At 40.4% G+C, this 23,537-nt stretch overlaps 1 protein-coding gene across 5 annotated transcripts in view; it reads right to left on the bottom strand.

Moving 5' to 3' along the window:
* NUGGC (nuclear GTPase, germinal center associated) overlaps positions 1-23,537 on the bottom strand; it is a 93,735-nt gene that overhangs the window by 6,004 nt on the left and 64,194 nt on the right. For all 5 annotated transcript variants that reach the window (XM_027847838.1, XM_027847847.1, XM_027847853.1 and 2 more), the window contains 5 exons: positions 20,340-20,497; positions 16,581-16,719; positions 12,561-12,669; positions 9,962-10,098; positions 8,696-8,786 (listed from right to left, as the gene is read on the bottom strand). In XM_027847838.1, coding sequence (XP_027703639.1) covers positions 8,696-8,786; positions 9,962-10,098; positions 12,561-12,669; positions 16,581-16,719; positions 20,340-20,497 — 634 coding nt within the window. The remainder of the gene's footprint in view (positions 1-8,695; positions 8,787-9,961; positions 10,099-12,560; positions 12,670-16,580; positions 16,720-20,339; positions 20,498-23,537) is intronic.

Raw genomic sequence — 23,537 nt, 5'->3', positions numbered from 1 at the left:
AGTTGAAGTATTCAAATTGATGTAATCTTTGTTGTAGTCAATGGCAACTATGTGTTTTTTCCCCCTGAATTTTTATAGCTCTTTAGGTATCAAAGACAAATTGAAGTACAAGATGGCAGGGTCTTGGCATAGCTGCCAGAGACCTCGCTGATATCATACTAACTGGAAGGACTTTTAAAAGGGCAGGTATGGTATTTTGCAGTGTTCACTTTAGTTTAATCTTTCTAAATGATTTGTTGTCTTATAGAGAAGCCATAATACTAGGAGAAGTTTCAGGCATCTAACAACTTGAGCAACCAGGGTGGGGAGGTAAGGATAGAATTTCGCAAAACTAGCCCAAGAAAGTACTAAGTAGCTGACTCACTCTCAAACTTCCAGTCATATCAAAAACATTTTGGGAGCTGAAGTGAAGAAGGAAACTGGACCATGTGGGAAATTCCCAGCCTTGGTAATTTTCCCAGGGCCAGTGGCTAAAATATAAGACTATAGATTTCACTTGACTGGTGATGATTTTCACTAGCAATACATGGTGGTAGGGAGAGATGGAACATGGTCAGGGGGCTTCCCCTTCCTCTTTCTGGTAATCTTCATAACAAGAATACTTGGTAATGCCCATCCACTAAGAAAGTCCTGTTGAATCATCTGTACCTTCTCCCTATAGAAAAGCAAACAAACCTGATGAAGACAGGATCAGGTCAATGGACAACTCAACTATGCCGGGATCATTTGTAGTCCACCACTTTGAAACATGCTATAACGCCTTATTTTCTGTTTTCCCTACAGTAAAAACATTTTGCCTATGTGCTGATTGAGTGAATTCTTTGGGAGCTACATAGAGAAGGGAAGCAAGATTGGAATCTACAATAGTGGGGGCACAAATCAAGAGTATTATAAGTTATTGTTGGAATTTATCCATTGGCCTAGATTTAAAACATAAAACTCAGGAGTATCCAGGAGGCTGGATCGACTTGGTACTTTCCATGCACATACAGTAGGAAGCTCAAGCTTCAAGTGCCACCTGCTGGCTTTCACCAATAGAGTGCCCCAAGAAGGGAACTGGAGTCACATCAAATACAACTGATGGAAAGAAACATTGTCCTATGGACAATGCTTTCTCCATACAAAATGACCCCTTTATAATGTCCCCAACAAGTTATCTTGAAATATCTGCTTAAAGATCTTCAATGAAGAAGCACCTACTACCTCCCAAGGTGGCTCCTTCTATTTTTAGCTCCAATTATTCAGAAGCTTTTCCCTACATTGAGTTCAAATTCATCTTTCTGCAACTTCTACCCATTGATCCTAGCACCACTCTCTAGGGCCACACAGAATAATCTAATCTACCCCCCATAGAGCTGTCATGTCACCTCAATCCTTCCCCCCACCCCAGTATTCTTTTCTTCAGGTTAAGCTTCTCCATTTCCTTCAACTGATCTTCAATTGGCATGTTCTCTGGTTTTCTTGCCTTCTTGATCAAGCCCTTCAGGACACACTCCAGTTTTTCAAAGATGTGGCACCCAGAACTGAACACAATATGCTAGATATGGCCTGACTAGATGATACATGAATAGCATCGAGGAACCTTTATCTCTTTCAGTAGGTATTATGGCATATTCATATAATATGATGTCATTGTACCATGAGATGAATAACCAATTAACCAATCAACGTGAATTTAATATGGAAGGCAATAAAGCATAGTGAATAGAGAACCAGACCTCCTTCTTCATTGAATGCAATGAACATTCACATTGGTCTTTTGGTTCTGTTGTACTCAGTCTGCATTGCTTCATGTAAGGCTTCCATATTTCTTTTAAAAAGTAGCATGGAATAGTGGATAGAGAGGTAGACTTCAAGTCAAGAAGGCATGGGTTTAAATCCTACCCCTGTCACTTTTGGTTTGACAAGCAGCAAAACATTTTATCTCTCTGAGGATGATCTGGAAAATGAGAATAATACCCATCTTCGAGTATCTACCTCACAAGGTTGCTGTAAGACTCAAATGAGATAAGGCATGTTAAATCCATCACATGCCTTCAAATGCCATGTAACTATCAGTCATTATTAACTGTGCCTGGTATGTATCTTTATTGTGATTTCATTGTTGTGCATAATTCCAAGTGAGGAAATGCCTTCTACCAATGCAGATAGGTAACTATTCAGTCAGTCAAAAGCACATGTTAAGCATCCACTACATGTCAGGCACTGAGAATACAAAGACAAAAATTAAACAGTCCCTACCCTCAAGGAGCTTACAATTATGAAGGTAAAAAAAGCGTACATATGTAAATATTTACAAAATAAATATAGTCAATACTCAGAGGGATCTGTAAGCTCATCAATTCAGGTGACATTTTGCTCTACTGAATCAAATGATTTTTCATAGTCACAAACAATTGGCATAATGGGATTTTATATTCTTTACATCTTCCAGTTAATTGTGAAATGGCAACAATGTGGTCCGTTGTTGAATATCACCTGAGAAAGTGTGCCGTTCCCTACTAATTCTCTCATTGAGGATGTTCTTGATTCATGTACAGATGACTCTCATAAAGATATTGTGCAGGTGGGAGAGTAGACATAAAGGTCAGCAGGTATTGATATTCCTTTGGCTACCTTTTTGCATTAAGAAGGTCTAAGATTTCCCCCCACCTTTGGTATCTTTCCTCCCTTCACACACTTTGTATATTAGTCTCTTATACTCTCACGATTGTATTGCCTCCATCACAGAGCTCCTCAATATACCTTTGGTCAACTCCAACTGCTTTTCTCATTTTTGCTCTATTTTATCCCTTGTCAGCTTAGTCCATAAGTGTATCCTCAAATGTTAGATTAGGGTCCAAGTGTAGTATTTTTACTGTCTTGAATGACAGAGCAATTTGTTTAAAATTTTGTAAATCTTTTCCATTTTTCTTCTTGTGTGTATAATCCTCCTTCGGTTTTTACCCTTGAATGCCCTTGGGATGACTTTGCCTCATTGAATATCTTGTCAATCTTTCATTAAACTGGTTTTACCCCTCATTGTTTCTCTTTGTTTTCTGAAGCAATGTTACTTATAATGATTCATCCTTCTTCATAGCATTTTCACAAACAGTTTTACTTTCTAATCTAGTGTTGTCATTTGGCAAGTAAATCAGATATTTGCTGACTAAGGCATTTTCGGAGTTCTTTTGGTGTCCTTGTTGTGGCAATTGATTTACATTGGTTAAACTTCTAGATAAAATTGTTACAGCTGATAACAATTCCATCTCTGTTGTCTAGTATTAGCATATATACATATAAACACAAAGTAGTTAAATACAAAGGCTATTGTAGTTAGGTTGTAACTTGCAGGGGTTGCTCAGCCATAGTACATGTCAAAGAAAGGACCTGAACCTAAATCTTCCTAACATTAAGGAAGACTGGCTCTCTCTCCCCTCTGCCATGTTACCTTTCTTATTGAATTCATGTTGACTGATTGATTGTTTTTATCATGACACAATGATATTATATTAACATACCATAATTTATTCAAATTTTTGACATTTTGCTTACAGGATTATGCTAGTGAGATGATGCTTCTAGAAAGATTTTTGCAGAAATAAATCATTTCCCCCTATCAATAGCTTCCTTTGAATATAATTCTAGTAGTGGACCCACTGGGCCAAAGGGTATGAATACTTTTTATAATTCTCATTTCTTAATTAGATATTGTTCTCAAAAAAAGGGTGGGGACAATTCACAGCTCCTCCAACAGTATATTAGTGTGTCTCATTTACCACAGTCATACCACCATCAAATTTTGTCACATTTTATTATTATCTTTGCCTATAAAATCTTTGTAAGAATCATATATGCATGTATTGAAGGTATTCTTGATGAAAATGTAAGATGCAAACACGCGGGCATTTACAGATGATTTTCTTCAGTAGTATCTATCTTCACATTCACACAATTGATTGGAAGATGTAAGGAATATAAGAACCCACTGTATATATTATTTGTTGAATACTAAATAGAGAAAAAATTATTTGACAGAGTAAAAAGAAGTTTTAAATCAGTGGTATTAAACTCAAATAGAAACAGAAGCCACTAATCTGTACATAAGGATCCTTGTGGGCTGTATATTAACTTAAGTTTAAAATGTAATGTTATCTATTTGTATTGTATTTTTATTTATTTTGTTAAATATTTCCCAATTACATTTTAATCAGGTTCAGACCCTGTGGACCACATATTTGACACCTCTGCTTGAAAGGATATCCACAAATAACGTGCCATGTCTATGTTAAGATGATTAAAAAATCCCATGACATATAGGACTATAGAAATAATTCGGTAAAACCACCCATCGATTATCAGTATCAAGAACATTATCCAACAGGGAGATATATACTGACCAAAGGTGTTGTCTTAGAGGATGTCATGCATCAAGTTCAAATGTAAGAGGGATTCCCTAGGGATGGAGGGTTTCTCCAGATGTTCCTGTTTATAGGTAGCATTATGCCATTGACAACAAGCCCCATAACACCATATGGTCTTCTCAATGAGATCCACATACATACAGGAAGAATAAAGCTGATGAGAAATATGTGTCATCCAGATTATGACATGCAGTGGGATGGACAACTCATTGAAATAGTCCACCAGTATATTTATATTGAGTAGGCACTGCAGATGGAAGAGGAGCTGAGGCCAACATTTAATGGTAGGAGGAGATCGGGCTGGACCCAATTTGGGAAATTGTGCAATATTTTTAATGATCCAAAGCAACTTCCTGCTGTAAAAACCCATGTTTTTCAACACTAGTATTATCCTGCTGGTATTATATTCTCCAAAGAATCAGAATGGCAGGTGACCCAGACAGCAATAGAAAGACACGTGGTAGGTGAAAGTAGGGTATTGCACATTAGTAACAATGACTTGCATGGAAAATGTTTAACTTTTGTTAAACATATATAACATGCATAACTCAGAATGGGGGTAAACCTGTCACATGGCAAGGATAAAATATGACAAATGAACCATCTAAAAGTTGTACTGATAGCCACAGAATTTTGAAAGAATGAAAGGAAATCTTCTAGCACATCAGGTAGATCCTCTGTGGAAGACTGATGAAAAAGATAACAAAAAGAATCCTACTAGTTGAGATGGAATGGAGCTCCAACTTTCCTGGACACTCTCACTCTCTCCCACATACATAGACTCATTCCTCCCAAATGATTCCTTTCACACTGTACCAACTCACAAACTACCTCATCATAATTATAGTTCTTTTGCTCCAGGCATCAATTTCTCATACTCTTATTTCTAACCAATATTGCTGTCATGACATCTCTTAAATAAGCCAGGGGAAGAACTGGAACCCATAGGCAACATTTTTGACACACATACACATCCCTCCCTTTGGGGAAGTGGGTGGAATTGATTTTCCCTGACCGTAAGTATCTCCACCCACTGGGGCCAGCTCAGAGCATGACTTTCTCATGAGGTCTCCACCAATTATCCAAGCCCTCCCCCACCATGCCTAAGAGTGATAGTAGAGAAGACAAAAGTCCTGCTAGGGAGCTACCTGTCTGTTTGGAGATAAAGAGATTCACTAGTGAGAGTCTTCATCTAGTGCATAGGTTCTTAGCGTGGGGCACGTTAGCCCCTAAGAGGTACACGGTAGGGATGGGAGAAAAACAACATTGCATTTTGGTATGTACTAAGCTTCGGTTTCCTTAGGAATCCTATCTATTTTATACATTTAAAAACATTATTCTTAGAAGGGTCCCACAGGCTTCATGAGACTGCCAAAGAAATTCATGATATAAAAAAAAGTTTAAGAGCCCTTGACTTAGGGCAAGGGTTTTAATCCAAAGCAACCTGGTCATCTCTGAACTCCATCACAAATGGGGTGAAGTAAATTAAGTGCTATGTAAGTGTTAGGTTGTCGTTGTACGCTGATAAGAAAAATAATTGGGGAGGAAAGAATCCGGCTGTAGTTCTGCAACATCGTGCCATTTCCTTCAGCTGAATGGGAAAGGGATGTGGCTTCCACCCACCACCATAAAATCGAGCTGCCCCAAGTTGATTTTTTACATTAAGTACCAAACTCCTCCCTACATGTTATTCTCCCAACCCTGCTTTGTATGGACCACTCCCATCCCCACCAAGATTGGATTTGGATTCATTACTCCTAAACTCAGACCATATGCTCCCGCCTATTGGCTTGCATCTGGCAGCATATGAATTTCTGTCCTTGACCGTGTTACTGATTGTCCATTTGACTCCTTGTCCGTCATTGTTTTGGGAGGATGCCTGCTCCATTTTGACAGGCTTGTTAACTCTCTTACTTGTTCATCTCCCTCTAATCTTCTGCACACACTGATTCTCTACTACAAGAACAAGGGCATAGGATAGAAAGTGCCCTGATGAAATGTGCATGGCTGGCATAACTTTATAGGGGAGAAGGATCCATCAGATTATGGTTTGGAGGTTATATTTTAAAGGATCTATCTCCTTTAAAACATCAAATTCTCTGGGCTTTGTCTCAACTCTGCCAAGCAACCTTCTAATTTATTTGGTTTCCCAGGAAATCCCTCCTACTAGAAAGAGGAAGCATTGACTAGATAACAAGCTGTATTCCAGCTTGATTGAATTAATCTACATTAAGAAATAGTTGATAAGATGGGATTTTGACTTAATAAATCTGTCTCCAATGAGTTTAGCTAGTATAAATCAGTCCCCCAAGTGCCTGTTAGCCTCTAGGGGAACTAATCAAGTCAAGTTCCAGAGCCCACAAAACTAAGGACCACAATTTGAACCTGAAGTGACTCCATCTATCAAGACAGACATAAGGCTCAGCCTGAGAAATTCTCTCCTTGCCTCCTCTTAAACATAACATTAATGCAAGTTAATTTCTGAACCAACTTCAAACTTACTTTATTCTATTTCTCTGAACAGTAGAAAATTTATATAAAATGTAAGCTCCTTGCGGGCAGGGGCTATCTCATTTTTGTATTTGTATCCTCAGAACCTAGCACAGTGCCTGGTGCATATCGGTGCTTCTTGATTGAATGATTGATAACAAGAGAGACAGTGTGGCATAATAGAAAGACATAACATGTGAAGTCATTTGGGTTTGAATCCTAGCTTTATTACTACCTGTGTGATACTGGGCAAGTCATATATCTACAAAATGAAAGAACAATTCTTGTACTACTTACCTCATAGATGGCATAGACTCATTCACACACACACACACACTCACAATCTTGACCTTCTTATTCTGAATCTTCTTGTGCCCCACCTTCTCCTTCCCTTCTCTTCCCTCCCCCATGTTTTCTTTTTCCACACAGAGGCAAAGGTGGGATCAGTACTGTGCCATTCAGATCTCACCTCTGCCAAGGTTGTCATCATTATCTATATATATAAGAACTATTCAATGGGGATTGACACTAGGACTCAGTTTATGACTAAGATCATTCTGGATACCAGGCTTAGGCTGCTAGCTCCTCCTTGGGGCAAACCCAACCCACCCAGAAACCTGCACCCCAAAACTGCCAGACATGCACCCCCAAACAATACTTATGAAGAACTTCAAAAGCCAGAGGATTTTGTTTTGTAGTTTTCAGTCATGTCTGACTCTTCATGACCCCATTTGGGGTTTTCATAGCAAAGATACTGGAGTGGTTTGCCATTTCCTTCTCCAGCATCTTACAGATAAGGAAACTGAGGCAAACTGGGTTAAGTGACTTGCCCAGGGTGACACAGCTAGTCAGTGTCTAAGACCCAATTTAACCTCAGGTCTTCCTCACTCCAGGCCTGGAGCTCTATCCACTGCACCATCTAGCTGCCCCAGAGGATTTTGTATTTTATGTCAAACACAACGGTGTTAGACTTGGAGTCAGGAAGACTTTGATTTGAATCTCATCTCAGACAGTAACTATGTGACCCTGGACAAGTCACGTAACTTCTCTGCAATTTCCTCAGTCCCCCATAACTGAAATACAATCCCTCCTGCTTCCCTCTTTAAGATGCAACTCAAATACCATCTTCTGCATGAAACCTTTCCTGATCCCCCCAATTGCTAGTGCCCTCCCTCCCATAGTACCCTGCATTTAACTACTTTGTGTGTGTATTTATTTATGTATATAAATTATAATTATGCTGCATGTATTTTTATATGTAATTATTGTCTATTCCTATTAGAATGTAGGCTAATTGTAAGTAGGGATCATTTCATTATTTGTACTTGTATCCCTGGTACATAATAGGCACTTTAATATAAACACTTGTTAATTGATCTCTAAAATGAAATCTTTAAAATCTCTAAAATAACAGCACTTATAGGGTTTCTATGTAGATCAGATGAGAGAATGAGTATATAGGAGTTTGTAAACCTTAAAGTACCACCTGAATGCCAACTATTATTATCTCTTCTTCTACCCGTCATTTGAATCCTGCTTAGGAAGACACTACTGGGCTAGGTGTGCTGGGACAGGCAGGGGTGTGCCAGAGCCAGTTTTTCATTCCATTGTGAGCATTTACACCTAAGAAACTGGGCTTGATATATTGATTTGTTGATGGAGAAAGTGATGGAGAAAATACAGCTTAAACTTAAATGTAGATTCTACATACTTCTTCCCCCCGGAGTGCCAGTTGCTAAACATTTACCACTACACCCCCGGCTGGAAGTGTGACCCATTTTTAGAACGTTCCATGTCTTTACCTGATAGTTCCTTGTAGAGGCTTTCTCCCCTGGGTGAAGCAAGGATCAGCATAGTGGACACACTTCCCTTCACTTTTTCTATGATTCCATTCTAAGGGACAAGGAACATTCTGTTAGAACATTCCTGTTCAAAGGAAAGGGAAACCGTTCAGATGAGCCCTCCCCATTCTCTAGACATGATGGGCGAGTGTGCATACTGGCACCTGGTAAGCCCTGTAATGGCTCTAAAAGTCATGGTCCATGATCCTCAAGTCCCAATGTAGAGTAAAGGGAACTTCCCAGACTAAGAAAATGAAAAGTGTGAATTGCTGAAGGAAGTCTGTACAGAAACTAGGGAGGCTCAGGGTGCTGCTCAGGTGTGTTAAACCAGACAAATCAGTAAGAGTTGTGTCCTAAAGCCAAGAGAATATAAATCCCTAGACTATGGGAATAGTTTTATTTTTGTCTTTGTACTGCAAGCAATGAACACTGTGCCTATCAGTTTTTGTTGCTATTTAATCGTTTTTCAGTTGTGTCTGACTCTTCATGACCCCATTTGGGGTTTTCTTGGCAAAGATACTGGAATGGCTTGCCATTTCCTTCTCTAGCTCATTTTACAGAAATAGAGGCAAACAGGGTTATGTGACTTGCCCAGGGTTACACAGCTAGTAAGTATCTGCGGCCAGATATGAACTCAGGAAGAGGAGTCTTCCTGACTCCAGGCCCGGCACTCTATCCACCACACCACCTAGTTGCCCCTCTAGTACAGAGTAGGCACTTAATAAATGCCTGTTGCATATGCATGTTGGACAAGCTGGACTTCATATATATGCAATTAGCACACTGTCTGGTACAGAATAGGTGCTTAATAAATGCATGTTGAAAGAATATGTGCTGAATGACAAAGCTAGACTCAATAATACCTATGCTATGTATCTATTTGCCAAATGCACAAATAATTCACACCCAAGTGCTTGTCATCGTTGTACATAGAATAGCTTCTATTCTACCTGAGGACATGTGGCTGGGGTTATCATTTAAGGAGATCAGGATACAAGAAAGTAGGGTGGGGGAGCTATGTTCCTATGATTACCGTCACAAGAGCACTCAAAAACAGGTTTTGGCAATGAGAAATCAGAAAACAAGCTGGCCACCATGGTTCATTGGGTACCATGGAAATTTGCTCTTGGAAGCTGGTCAGGCCAACATTCCAGCCTTTCTCCTGAAACCCCAACACCACCCTGCCACCTCCCTAGAATTAGAAATCAAGAGAAGGATGTAGAATACCTTCAATTGCTGGAATTGACTCTTCATCCTTTCTTGGGCCCTTTCAAATAAACCCTCAGCCACTTGTCTGTCTACACCTCTTCGGATGGCATCTTTCGTTCGCTCACAGGCTTTCTTGCCAGTTATATGAGCTGCCTCTAGTGAAAACAATAACCATAGTTATACCTCAGTTGAAAAAAAAATATTTATGGGTTTTCTCTGGTGTTAGAAAAAAAATTACTGTTTCTATGACAGTGAAAATAGATTATAAAAGGGGGAGGGGTAGAAATTATAATCTTGTTATTTATATAATGATTGTCACCAAGGGAATCTTTGTTAACCGCAAGAGTTAGATTAATCAGGATCCCCAGCACCTAACAGTGTCTGGCACATAATACAAGTTTAATAAATATTTGTTGATTAACCTCACCCAATCCGGTCCTGTCATAGTGAGGAAGGGCTGTGAAATATTCTTTTTTATAATTACAAAAGACATCTAGTGCTTTGCTTTCCTTTTGTTTTTTTTTTTAAACCTTTTTAACGGTCATTCTGGCAAGACTTAAGACTGGCTGCTTTGTGAATGGACCTAGGTCACTAAAGACCTTGGAGGTCTTCTTTCCAGCTCAGGAAGAGACTTGCATGTTATCACAAGATCAGAATTGGAAAACAGAGCTTTTCTGTTACAGCAGCAGTTTTTAAATCCCTCTGGAAAGAGAAGAGGAAAGTTGGAGAGAGTAAGGGACGACAGTGACAGCACCATCTGAGAACAGAGCCAGAAGCGTCAAACGTAGGGTTTACAGGGCACATTGTGTCCTGCACTATTCCTTAGTGCAGTCAGAACCAGATTAAAATGCAATCAGGAAATATTTACAAAATAAAATAAAATACAATAGAATATAGATAATGTTAATATGTGGTTTTCTAAGTCAATATGATGCCCCCAGCAGTCCTTATGTGCCCCTTTTTTCTATTTGAATTTGATCTGACTAGCCACGTGACTGAGCAGGAAATGACAATTATGCCTACTTGAGAAACCACTAGAACAATTGTGATTTACTGCACTCTTTGTACCTCATTTCTATTTTATTTAGATATGAAATAGGCAGCATGGTTTATTACTAAATGTTTCTCTGGTATTTTATATTTTGTTTACCAGTTTTGTTTTGTTTTTTTAGTAATGGCTTTCTAGAAAGTAAGATCACTTTAAGTGTGCTCTGAGTTGGTGTAGTTGTTATAAAGAAAGAGAAAGAGAGAAGGAGAGAGAGAGGGAGAGGGAGAGAGATTGAGAGAGAGAGAGAGAGAGAGAGAGAGAGAGAGAGAGAGAGAGAGAAGATGTGGAAACCTGTGGATAATTGATTACACCAAATTCAACTGCCTAGGAAATCTTTCCAGCCTGGGGATCAAAACCTGGGGGCTCAGAGTCTTAGGAATTTTGTTAATATCTACTTTCAAGCTTTCTAACTTTGCAGAGAAGAGAAACTATGGGGAACGAGGTCCCTAGCCCTGGATTAAAATCCTCACAAACTAAAATCATTTCCTCTAAGCTGACAGGTCTCTACACTAGAGACTTTAGGGTTTTCTCCACGTTCCCTGCCCCGCTCTCAGTTGAGAATGGGAAGAGAAAGTAAAGGTGGAGACATCAAGACAATATGGCAGGAGGGGGGAAGAAAAAAAAAAGAAGAAATTTACATGATAAATTTATTATCTGTTTAAAAGGAATAGCAAGTTGTACATAATAGATTTGTAGTTTCATATGTAATCATCTTTCTATTTTTTTACTAATGTTATGGAAATGCTTGTTTTATTTTGTAAATTAAAAATAAAATAAATTTTTAAAAGAGAGAGAGAGAGAGAGAGAGAGAGAAGATCATGCCTTGAGCCAGTCCCTTGAGGATGGAGAAGAGAGTGATCAGGAAGAATCAATTTCAGCTACTACTAAACAAAGAGGGCATGTGTATGAAAAGCGCTCATCCACCTTCCACTGCTACACTTGCTGGACATTACTTCTCAGTTGTGGATAACCAGATGTTCACATTTAAATTATCTGTGTTTTAAATAACTAAAGCACAAAGCTATGGGAAAGTTAAGTGTAATATCAGCCGAGCAAGGTATCATGGTATAAGTAGAGCATTACTAGGAATTTTTGCACTCAAGGCAAGTATCACAAACTACCACACTCAAGATAAGCAGCATGGTGCACAGGCTCATTTGTGGGAAAGGACTGTAGGAAGAAAAGGAATGGTTAGGAGAACTCCAGACTGTCATCTGTTAGCTTCCTATTCAAGTTGCTCTTGAAAACTAGGTGCTAAATTCTGTCATTCCTATGCTGCTGAAGGACTGAAGGTGCTTTCAGCACCCTCTAAATTCAAGCAACCTGGGAAAAAGCTCTCATTGCCCTATCCTAGTTACAATTCTAGTGATAAATTTTCTTAACACTAGAAAGGCAATTAGATGGTGCCAAAAGACAAGATAGATGGCTCATCCGGTAACTTTTTCCTCTTGCTATCTGGTTTTTATTTGTGAAATAAGCTGTCATGGTGATCTGGGAAGAAGATAGGACACCGTCTTGGAGAAATTAATGAAAAAAAGCACAAAACACGGGGCCTCCACAAACTTATACCTTCATAATACGGCTTCAGATCATTCTGAACAGAGTTGCAGAGAGACTCATAGATCCTCTTCTTTCTTCTGAGGATGTGTCCTTCCAGGCCTCCCAAGATAGCATTTATCTATGAGAATTTATGTTCAGAAAACATGAATAAATCATTCATTCAACCATGTGCTAGAAGAGTCATCTTCCTAAGGTCAAATTCTGGAAAGGTCCTCAGAGGTCAACTAGTCTAACACCCTTATTTCAGAGATGAGGAAACTGATGCCCAGAGTAGTAAAGGGATTTGGCCAGCATCACAGAGACTACAGCTCCTCCAAAACACAAGCATCATGAGAGGTCCATTCAAAATTGACCTTTTTAAATTTCTGCAGTCTTAAGCGGAGAAGGGAGGGAGGACGAAAGAAGTGAAGAAAGAGGAAACTTTCGTTTAAATAGGTGTAAACGGCACCTTCTGTTTCTTTCCTTTTTCCATTTAATTATTTAGCCCAGGCTTAGAATAAATGGGGCTGAGCTTAAAAAAAAGCAAAGCCAGATTTGACCAACAGCTAAGCTCTGATCCCTGGCAAGTTCTGCCTTTGGGGAAAAGAATGACTTAAAGCTTTGCAAAGTCGGGCCAAAGGTGACCCACCAAATTCCAAATTAGAATATATGTAACTGCTCAGGCTCAGAAGAAGAATATGAAGCCTGTTGTTCAGTTGTGTTCAACTCTTTGTGACCCTGTGGACCAACTGTCCATGGGGTTTTCTTGGCAAAGATATAGGAGTGGTTTGCCATTTCCTTCTCCAGTTATATGCAGGAAGGAGTTAAGTGACTTGCCCGGGGTCATACAGCTAGTAAGTGTCTCAGCTCATATTTGAACTCTGGTCTGACTCCAGACCCAGTGCTCTCTCCACTGTGCCACCCAGCTGCCCATACAAAGCGTGGTACCCTCTTTAACTATTAACTCTATGGCCCATCCAGAATCTTAGAGGCAGAATCATAGAATCAGAATCCCAAAACTAAAAGCAACTTCAGATGTCATCTAATAAACTGCTACAACAGTGTTGTCAAAGTCAAATAGAAACAGAGGTCACTAATCCACACATAAGGATCAATCTCTCTTTTATTTAGGTTTCCAGGGCACCTCCGTCTCCTGGTTCTCCTCCCACCAATCTTACCACTCCTCTGTCTCCTTTGCTGACCCCTCCTCCGGATCACACTCTCTAACCTGCCTGCCTCCAGTCTCTCCCCACTCCATTCAGCCACTGACGTGGTTTCCTAAATCACAGGTCCCCTACCCAGTAATCTCCAGTGACTTTTTATTGCCTTCAGGATTAAATAACAAATGCTCTGTTTGGCACTCAAAACCCTTCATAAATTATCTTCCTCCTACCTTTCTAGTTTTTTATACCTTCTCCCTGACATGTACGCTTTGATCCAGTGACATTGGCCTCCTGCCTGTTCCATGAATAAGACACCTGTATCTCTTGACCCCAGGCATTTTCTCTAGCTGTCCTCCATACCTGGAATTCTCCTCCACTCTGACCACTGACCTCCTGGCTTCCTTGAAGTGCCAACTAAAATCCTTTTATTGGAAACTTTTCCCAACCCCTCTTAATTCTAATGCCTTCTCTCTATTAATTATTTCCTATTTATCCTTATATATAGCTTGCTTTGTATGTATTTGTTTGCATGTTATCTTCCTCATTAGATTGTAAACTCCTTGGGGGCAGGGACCGTCTTGTCTTTTGCCTCTTTTTGTATCCCTGGCACTTACTGGCACATAGTAGGCACTTAATAAGTATTGATTGACCTCTGATCTACAACATTTCCAACAAATGGTCCTCCAATCCACCATTTTCCTCAGTAGCTTATTTTATTTTTGTTGTTTGTTGTTGTTCAGTCATTTTTCGGTTGTGTCTGACTCTTCATGACCTCATTTGGGGTTTTCTTGGCAAAGATACTGGAGCAGTTTGCCATTTCCTTCTCCAACTCATTTTACAGATGAGGAAACTGAGGCAAACAGGGTTAAGTGACTTGCCCAGGGTCACACAGCTAGTAAATGTTTGAGACTAGATTTAAGCTTAGGAAGATGAGTCCTCCTGACTCCAGGCCTGACACTTTTATCCACTGTGCCACTTAGCTGCCCCATTTATTTTAATTTTTCAGGCAGCCCTAATTATAAGGAAATTCTTCCTTACGTTGACCTAACATCTGCTTTTCTGTAATCAATTTCTACTCTCTGCGACGAAGAGAAATAATTCTCATTCTTCTTACACACAATGATTCACATGGTAGGTGGAAAGAGTGCAGAATTTGGAATCATAGTGACGTAGTTTAGGGGTGCTGACATTGCTATGGGGTTCTGGTACCTCCAAAAAGTCAGGGTACAAGGTGGAGTCGCCTGGAACGAATTCACACGCTCAAGCTATGTCTTAGCCAAGCGGCAAAATTTACTGTAACTCTTAACAAAGCAGGCAAGGGTTCTTAGGAAATGTGCAAACTAGTGAGGATGGTACTAGGGCTTATATGGAAAAGGGACAGCATGGAAAGAATGTCAAGGATGCTAATTAGGTAATCTAGGGACTTCAGAGGAATATGCAAGGGGTTCAAGTGCCTTGAAAGAAGGTGCCAGTGATCTATGGATGGGAAAATTCAGGGAGTCAACAAAGATAGCTCTGTTGATACCAGACATTGAGGGAGAAGACGAGATAGGATTGCTAAAGCATGGTCCTTGGGCCTGGCACTCCTGAGAGAACTTTCATCAAAGGAATTCCAGGCTCAGTTTTTCATGTGCTTGCAACAAAAAAAGATTTTCTCACAAGAAACTGAGTTGTTTCTGTAGACACGGTCTTAGACCTGGGGCCCAAGCACAAGCACCCCATCAACTGTACCTAGGTTCAAACCCTGCCTCTGCCATTTACAATCTTAATGACTTGAGCAAATCCCTTCGCGCCCCTGGGGTTCATATTCCTCCTCATTGGTAAAAGGAGGGGGTTGGACCAGATGGCCTAAGAGGTCCTATGTATCTCTAAATCTATCATTCCATGAAATATTTGAAGAAAACTACTGTGTCCCCCTTCAGCTTTTTCTCTTTGAGGCTACCAGCCTCAGTTCCTTAGTTTCCTCATCTGTAAGGTGAAGGGCCTGGATTTGATGGACTCAAGGTTCCTACCAGCTCCAGGTCTGTGATCTGATGCCCCTATGATTTTTTTTTTTAGCTGATCCTCTACGATATGTTAGCTTTCCATTCAGGAAGGGACTTCAAATGTCATCCAATCCAACCTCCTCATTTCACAGATGAGGAAATAAGGCCTTGGAGAGGTGGCATGACTTAGAAGTCCTTACAGTTATTTAGTGGCAGTCCACACTACAACCCAGATCTCTTGGTGCCCAGTCTAGGGCTCTTTCCTCTAAACTGCAGTAATCTCTCAAAAATGGAAGAACAGTGGTTGAAAATGTTACATGTCAATGAATATTTCTGTGGGTCAAGTAACCCTGTGAACCATTCTACAAAGTATAATCTGTCTCTGATTTATAGAGGCAGCATTTACCACCACCTAATCTCATGTTGGGATAAGGTTCAGTTTTGGTTTATAGTTCAGGTGCAATCTTAGGGCTGGTTACTTCCTTCAACCTGTGAAGAGTTTCTTTGTTGTTCTGTTGTTTCAGTCATTTATGACCCCATTTGGGGTCTTCTTGGCAAAAATACTGGAGTGGTTTGACATTTCCTTCTCCAGTTCATTTTACAAGATGAGGAAATGGAGGCAAACAGGGTTAAGTGACTTGCCCAGGGTCACTCAATTGCTAAGTGTCTGAGGCCAGATTTGAACTCGGGAAAAAGAGTCTTCCTGACTCCAGACTTGGCATGCTCTATCCACTATATCACCTAGTATTTCATCAGTTTAGTATTTCAATAATTTCTCTTCTCCCTTCCTTTGAGACTCTGGCCAACTCCAAGGAAGCAAAACCTCAGATTAGAAGGCCAATCTATTTAGCTTGCTGGGCAACAAGGAATCATAAGCCAACTAGACCAAACTTTGCTCTCACCTCCTGGATCAGAAAATTATGCTTGCAGCTGTCAGATTTCCACCCTCTTTTTATTACCACTTCTGTCATTTTCTCCTGGAGAGAGTGCTTGAAAGTGTCTATGTGAAGGATCAGTGCAGAACCGGTGTCCTTCCCAGTCCTACAAAAGGATGCCAAGTCAGATGTTAAGAGAGAAAGAGCTAACGATGAGAACCTGAGAACAGACGTGGTATAATAAGCATGGTTTACCCATTGGCAAGAATCAGCAAAACCAACAAGTATGACCTAGACAGTACTACTTCCTCCTTCCTATACTATTATTCCTTATACTATGGTGACTATTATGCTATAATTATATAGTATAGTTTAACTATTATGCTGTAATTCCTCGTACTATAACGCACTATAAATTTGTTGTTGTTCAGTCATTTCAGACTCTTTAGTCATGACCCCATTTGGGTTTTTTTTGGCAAAGATACTGGAGTGGTTTGCCATTTCCTTCTCCAGGCAGAGTTAAGTGACTTGCCCAGGGTCACACAGCTAGTAAGTGTCTGAGGCTGGAGTTGAACTCAGGTCTTCCTGACTCCAGGCCCAGTGCTCTATCCACTGCACCACCTAGCTGCTCCCATACTATAAATACTATAACAAAATAACTCAAAGACTGTACCCTTCTGCTTTTGTGCCTTTATTCATACTGTTACTCTATGCCTAGAATGCCCTCCTCCCCTCTCTCTACCTTTTAAAGTCCAACTCAAATGTCACCTCCTCCGGGAGGTCTTGGTACTGAGTTTAAAGGATTCCTGTGGTCTGGCATACTCATATGGTACAAGTTATCTCCTTTGATCTTCACAACAATCCTGTGAGGCAGTGTGAGAAATAATTCATTTGAACCCCTACTCCACTGCAGTCAGTGTTAATCAGTTTGATAAGATTCCATTGGAATAGTGATTATAAGTTCTGTATATTAGGCCCCAGAACTGTGAACTACAGATTGTAAGTTCACTTGCTTAATCATAGGAAGCTAACTAGAGGCCCTCTACCCTTGTTTTTACTCGTTATGGTGACCAAGACATGGCACAGGTGACTTGATTTCATGGAAAGTTCTCCAACTTATTTTTGCACCACTGGACCATTGTCTCTTGTCCTACATGAGCCGGTGACCATCTTGTGAGCATCTTACGACCACTTAGTTAGTGTAAATGCCCCACACTTCACCCAACACAAGACACTGGCCCCCTCTCTTCCTCCGCCTCAGCTGCTGATGTACGATTTCTAGGTGATGCATTATTTTCTAGCCTGTGAAGCAAGATCCATCAATCCCTGGGATTCTGTACTTTTTATAGCTTCTTTAAAATGCTGAGGTATCAAATCTGGTATCAAGCCTTATAAAAATAAGGCCCTAGAAAAAGGGGGCATCTCAGATCATGAGACAGATCTGAAGTCCACTTCATTAGAGGGGATCATGGACTCTTTAATAAAGTGCCATTGGCTCAGAGCTCTGCCTCAGTCTCTTTTATTGTAGGTTGGACAATTTTAATAGCCACATTATGTGCTATTATTATTCCCATTTTACTTATAAGGAAACTGAGGCTGACAGAGACTAAGTGACTTGTCCAGGGTCACATAACTAATAAATATAGAAGGCAAGATTTGAACTCAGGTTTTCCTGATTCCAAGTCTAACACTGTCTCCACTCCACCATGGAAAGAATCTCTAGGTGACCCTAAATAGTCATGGCTGCCCCATGACTATTAGTTTCCCAGCCCAGAAATGCCACAAGATACCCACTATCAGGACTTAGTTCTACATAGCCCTGGATTTATATTAGAGATAAGGAATCTACTCTTGTGGGGGAGGAGAAAATTACATAGTATTTCTAAACAGAGGAGTTCCATGAAGTGGATTTGGCTTAAACTCAGTCTAATCCAAGTGTTTTCTCCATGGAGGTGGTATGTCAAGGACCAAGCACATTCCCAGAGCTGGGGGATAGAGGCTATTGAGGTCCTGGGTTCAAAGTCACCTCAGACAGTTGGTTATTAGCTGTGTTACCCTAGGCAAACTGCCTAAGCTCTCTGGGCCTGTTTCCTCGTCTATAAGATGAGGGAGGGTGAATCCAATGATGTCTTATGTCCCTCCCAGCTCTAAATCTATGATCTATGATCTATGATCCGGAAGCTGGGATGGCTTCTGACTGGAACCTAGATCTATAAGCCCATAGTAGGGAATGAGCTTCCTCCTCAGACCTCACATAACATGTTGTTTTGCAAATCTCTGTTGTATTTATCAGTCACAATTCTCCATTACAATTATCTGTATTTTTTGTCTTGGTCTTCTGTCCTAGACTGTAAGCATCATGAGGGCAAACAGTGTCACGTCTTATCTAAATTTCATACCATTCCCAGTGTTCTGTTGGTATTTAATAAATGTTTGTTGATGCCACCCACCTTAAAGAGGTGGAAATAATGCATATCTGCAAGAAGATTTCTAATTACAAAGAATTCTTTTGAATGGGAATCTGCTTAGCCTTGGTAAAGAAAAACAGAGTTAAGATAAACAGTAATTGAAAATGGTTGAAGTGAATAAAAATGTGCCCTGTTGTACCTAGATGTTTCTATTTCCTGGAATCTTGCTCTATATTGTGTTTATACATATACTGTTTACCTTGTATTATTTGTGTATATTATGCATATTTTTATATACAATAAATAGATTTACATATTGATAGTAATGGATTTTTAAAAGGTAATCTGATAATATAGTAACATGATTTAATAAATTTGCCTATAATTTTATAGGAAAACTCAACTGACTGAATCACGTAGCATTTCTGTCCTTTCACAGTTGTCCATGAAAGCCAAGCAAGTCTGTTCACGTAATCACAAGTGCTCACCTGGTGGTACTTCATTTTTGCTTGTTGACTAAATGATTTGTAGAGCAAATGAGGGGGTGGAAAAATTAATCAAATCACATTCTCTGCTGACTATGAGCCAGCCATGCAGGAGAGTGCTGAAGTCAGCTCAAACTGGCTGGCAAGAGCTGGTTGTTAAATATTCAATGTGAACACCTAAACCTCAGAATCTCACTACAAATCAGGGCTTGATTTATTGTTTTGTTGATTATCTAGACTTAGGAACTTGATGGAAAAAAATGCTAATAATGCAGATTAAACTTCAAAGTGTGGCCTACATTTTTAGAGAGCTGGTTGTTAAATATTTGCCAGCACACTCTCGCACCATTTTCACTTTTGTGTAGGATAATGGTTTATATAAATAGAATATCTCTCCTGAAATTCTGCTAAGGGGTTTATTTCATTCTTCATAAGAAGACAGTGAGTTGTGCATACACAGAACCAAAGCCCACTTTCATTTTTACCTTCAGTTTGGTTAAAAACACCCATGTGTTTTCCTTAACTCCACTTCCTCCAGCTAAAACACCTTCTTTTAGACTCAGGTCCACAGAAAAACTAATTCCCCTACTGTTCTTACAAGATAGCTATAAGGTTATGATAAGGACAACTTTCAGATCCATGTGACATCTTAGCCTATACTCTACTTCACTGTAAGAAATTATTTAATAAATAAAATCAATAAGGAGGCATGGTCAACTCAGCAGCCTTGACCTGATCTTGGCCAACCCTTAATTGTACTGAAGCCTCTGAGTTCCAAAAAATATACTCCAAGACTTGGCCCAAACTAAAAATTCCTAGAGATGTTTCTGCTCCAATGTGCCTAGTAACTTTGCTTTCTAAAAGGAAGGAAAGGAAGAAGATGGTGCACTTACCTGAAAATGTTTCCAAAAACAGGGTCCACTCTGTCATAAATAGGCTGAGTGATGGCTTCATTCAGGTCTATTCTGGCAAGTGTCCTGGAGGCGTAGATACCATCTTTCAGACAAACAGCTTTCAAAGTCTGGTAGAAACCTTGATTTCCCTTGCTTCTCTAGATAATAAAGTGGAAAATTAAATGGCAGGCCATAAGCATAGATTAAGCACTTTCCATGTGCCAAGCACTGTGCTAAGCATAAAGAGTATGACAGTCAGAATCTTATTGCTTTTGGTCAAAAGCCATCATAAAATTTTCAGAGTAGATTAAATGTTGTTTTAGAAAAAAAGTCATGAATGCAACAACGTAAATGGAAAGAATAGAAAAAGAAACTAAATGCTGCATGATTATAGTGACCAAGCTTGGCCACAGAGAAAAGTTGAGAAAATTCACCTCTGTTCCTTCTTTGCAAAGGGTAAAGACCAGGGATGTGGATTGTCTCATTTACTGTCAGATTCGGTTGATATGTTGGCCAATTTTGTTGAATTTTATTTTGTTCTTTGCTACAAAATATAGCTCATTAGGTAAAAGAGGGGGGGAAAGATGCATTTGGACACAGAGACAAGAAATAGCATGTCATGTGTGAAGAACAGAAAAAAGGCCAGTTTGACTGGATTACAGAGCGTAGTTGGAATAATGTCCAGTGAGGCTAAAAAAAGAGTTTGGAGCCAGCTTGTAAAGGACTTTAAAACCTAAACAAAGGAGTTTATGTTCTAGAGGCAACAGGAAGCCATTGGAATGAGTGCATGGGGAGTCACATGGTAGGTAAGAGATGATCAGGGTTTGAAGTGTGAGTGAAGAAAAGGGGTTAGCTGCAAGAAATGCTTTGGGGCATGTATAACCTATGTCTGATTGCTTGCCATCTCAGGGACGAGGGAGAATTGGGAGCTCAAAACTTTAAATGAAAATGTTAAAAAATTGGAAAAAAATAAATTAAAACTACCCATATTCTGGGGCTTCACACATTAAAAAAATAAAATAAAATCCTGCCAAGTGTAAATGAAGTAACATCAGAGAGAAGGCACTAGTAATGCAGGAAAGGCCTCTTGCAAAAGGTGTAATTTGAATTGAGTCTTGAAACCAGTCAGGGAAGCTAGGAAGAAGAGACCTCCAAACATGGAGGACAGACAGCGCAAAACACAGTCTCCTGGGGCGGCGAGGTGGCACCGTGGAGAGAGCGCTGGCCCTGGAGTCAGGAGGACCTGAGTTCAAATCCAGACTCAGACCAGACACTTGACACGTACTAGCTGTGTGACCCTGGGCAAGTCACTGAACCCCAATTGCCAAAAAACAAAACAAAACAAAACACAGTCTCCTGATGGAATGTCAAATAGGAGAGCAGCAAGTAAGCCAGGAGACTTTTTTGAAATGTGAAAGTAAGGGAGTAAAGTATAAGAACACTAGAAAGGCAGGAAGAGTCCAGGCTGTGAAGGGCTTTAAATGCCAAACTGAGCATTTTTACATTTGATTCTAGATATAAAGAGGAGCTATCTGAGTTTATGGATAGATAGACCTGCACCTTAGGAAACTCAGTTTGACAGTTAAGTGGTGGCTGAATTGAAGATAGCAAAGACCTGAAACAGGGGGCCCAATTAGAAGACTGTTGCAATAACTGAGGTAAAAGATGATGAAGGCCTATACCAGGGTGGTGATTGTGTAAATGGAAAAGAAAAGGTAAAATCAAGAGAAGTTGCAAAGGCAGAAATGACCAAAAAAAATTCTTCCAACTCCAGTTTTATTTATTTTTGATTTGGTGTTTTGTTTTTCCCCAGTTGTGTGTGGAGACAATTTTGACATTCTCTTTTCAGGTTTTGAGTTCCAGGTTCTCTCCCTTGCTCCTCTCCTTCCCCCATTTGACATGGGTTATGCATGTGTGGTCATGCAGAGTATATTTCCATGTGGGTGGTACTGTGAGAGAAAACACAGACAGGGAAGGACCCAGGAAAGATGCGGAAAGTAAAGAAAAAGTATCTTCAAAAAGAAAAAAGAAATGTCATGAGAGCAACAAGATTTGACAGCTGACATATGGGGTAAAGGAGAGTGAGGAGTCCAGAAAAGTGCCAAGATTGAGACCCTGAGAGACTGGAAAGATGGGTAGTGTTTTCAACAGAACTAGAGAAGTTTGGAAGAAGGGAGATGTTTTGGGGGAAAAGATAAGTTGCATTTTAAACATATTGAATTGAGATGTCTTCAGGACATCAAGCTTGAAATATCCAATAGGCAATTGGGGTGTGGGACTGAAGCTCAGGGACATATTGAGGATAGATAGATAGATAGATAGATAGATAGATTGTACCGGCCGCGCCGACCCTCTCCTCCTATAAGGAGCAGGCTGCCAGAGTCATACTCACTCTCGAGTCTTCGGTCCTCAGCCGGATAAACACACAGAGACGAGCCATCGGGAGGCGCCAACACCAGAGCTTTATTCAGAGGCCATCACAGCAAGCCCAAGCAGCAAGGCCAGAGCAACAGAGCAGGAGCCAAGAGAGAGCTGATCTGACCACGCTCGTCCTTAAGTACCTACTTAGCCCCTCCTCCCCAGCCCGCTTACTAGCCAATGATTGTAGGGTCAGATACCGGAAGGGGCTGTCTGAGTTAGCACACCAAGGGAGAGGGAGTGACGTAGGAAGCTAGGACCGGATACAGGAAGGAGGCGTCTGGGATTAGTGCATAGACAGAGTACGTGACCTAGGAAGTCAGACTCAGATACTGGGAGGAGGCATCTGGGGTCAGTGCTACACAAAAGGACCCAGGAAGTCAGGAAGGTCACAAGATGGAGGCGTCTGGGGTTGACGTTGCATATAGGGAGGGGACTAAGCAAAGGGAACTCAGTCCTCTGCCATCCCACTCCCACGTGGCACCGCCCCTTGCCTCAGGAGCACAAGCTCCGGCTACTTCCTTGCACCCAGCTTATCTCACATAGCACTGCCCACTGCCTCAGGGCTTCTCCGTACCCAGCCCATCCCAGTTCACCACAACTCCACCTACCACAGCCCCTGCCTTGACTTCCAAAATACCCAGATCTTACCCTACTCTTGCCACAGCGCCCAACCTGGTAGCTGCCAACATAGATAGTCCCTCACAATAGGTAGATAGATAGATAGATAGATAGATAGATAGATAGATAGATAGATAGATAGATAGATAGATAGATAGA

This window comes from Vombatus ursinus, unplaced genomic scaffold, assembly GCF_900497805.2.
Source record: "Vombatus ursinus unplaced genomic scaffold, bare-nosed wombat genome assembly UNPS02000580.1, whole genome shotgun sequence".
Taxonomy (NCBI): domain Eukaryota; kingdom Metazoa; phylum Chordata; class Mammalia; order Diprotodontia; family Vombatidae; genus Vombatus; species Vombatus ursinus.
The sequence above is the reverse complement of the archived record's forward strand: the minus strand, read 5'-3'. Positions and strand labels throughout refer to the sequence as shown.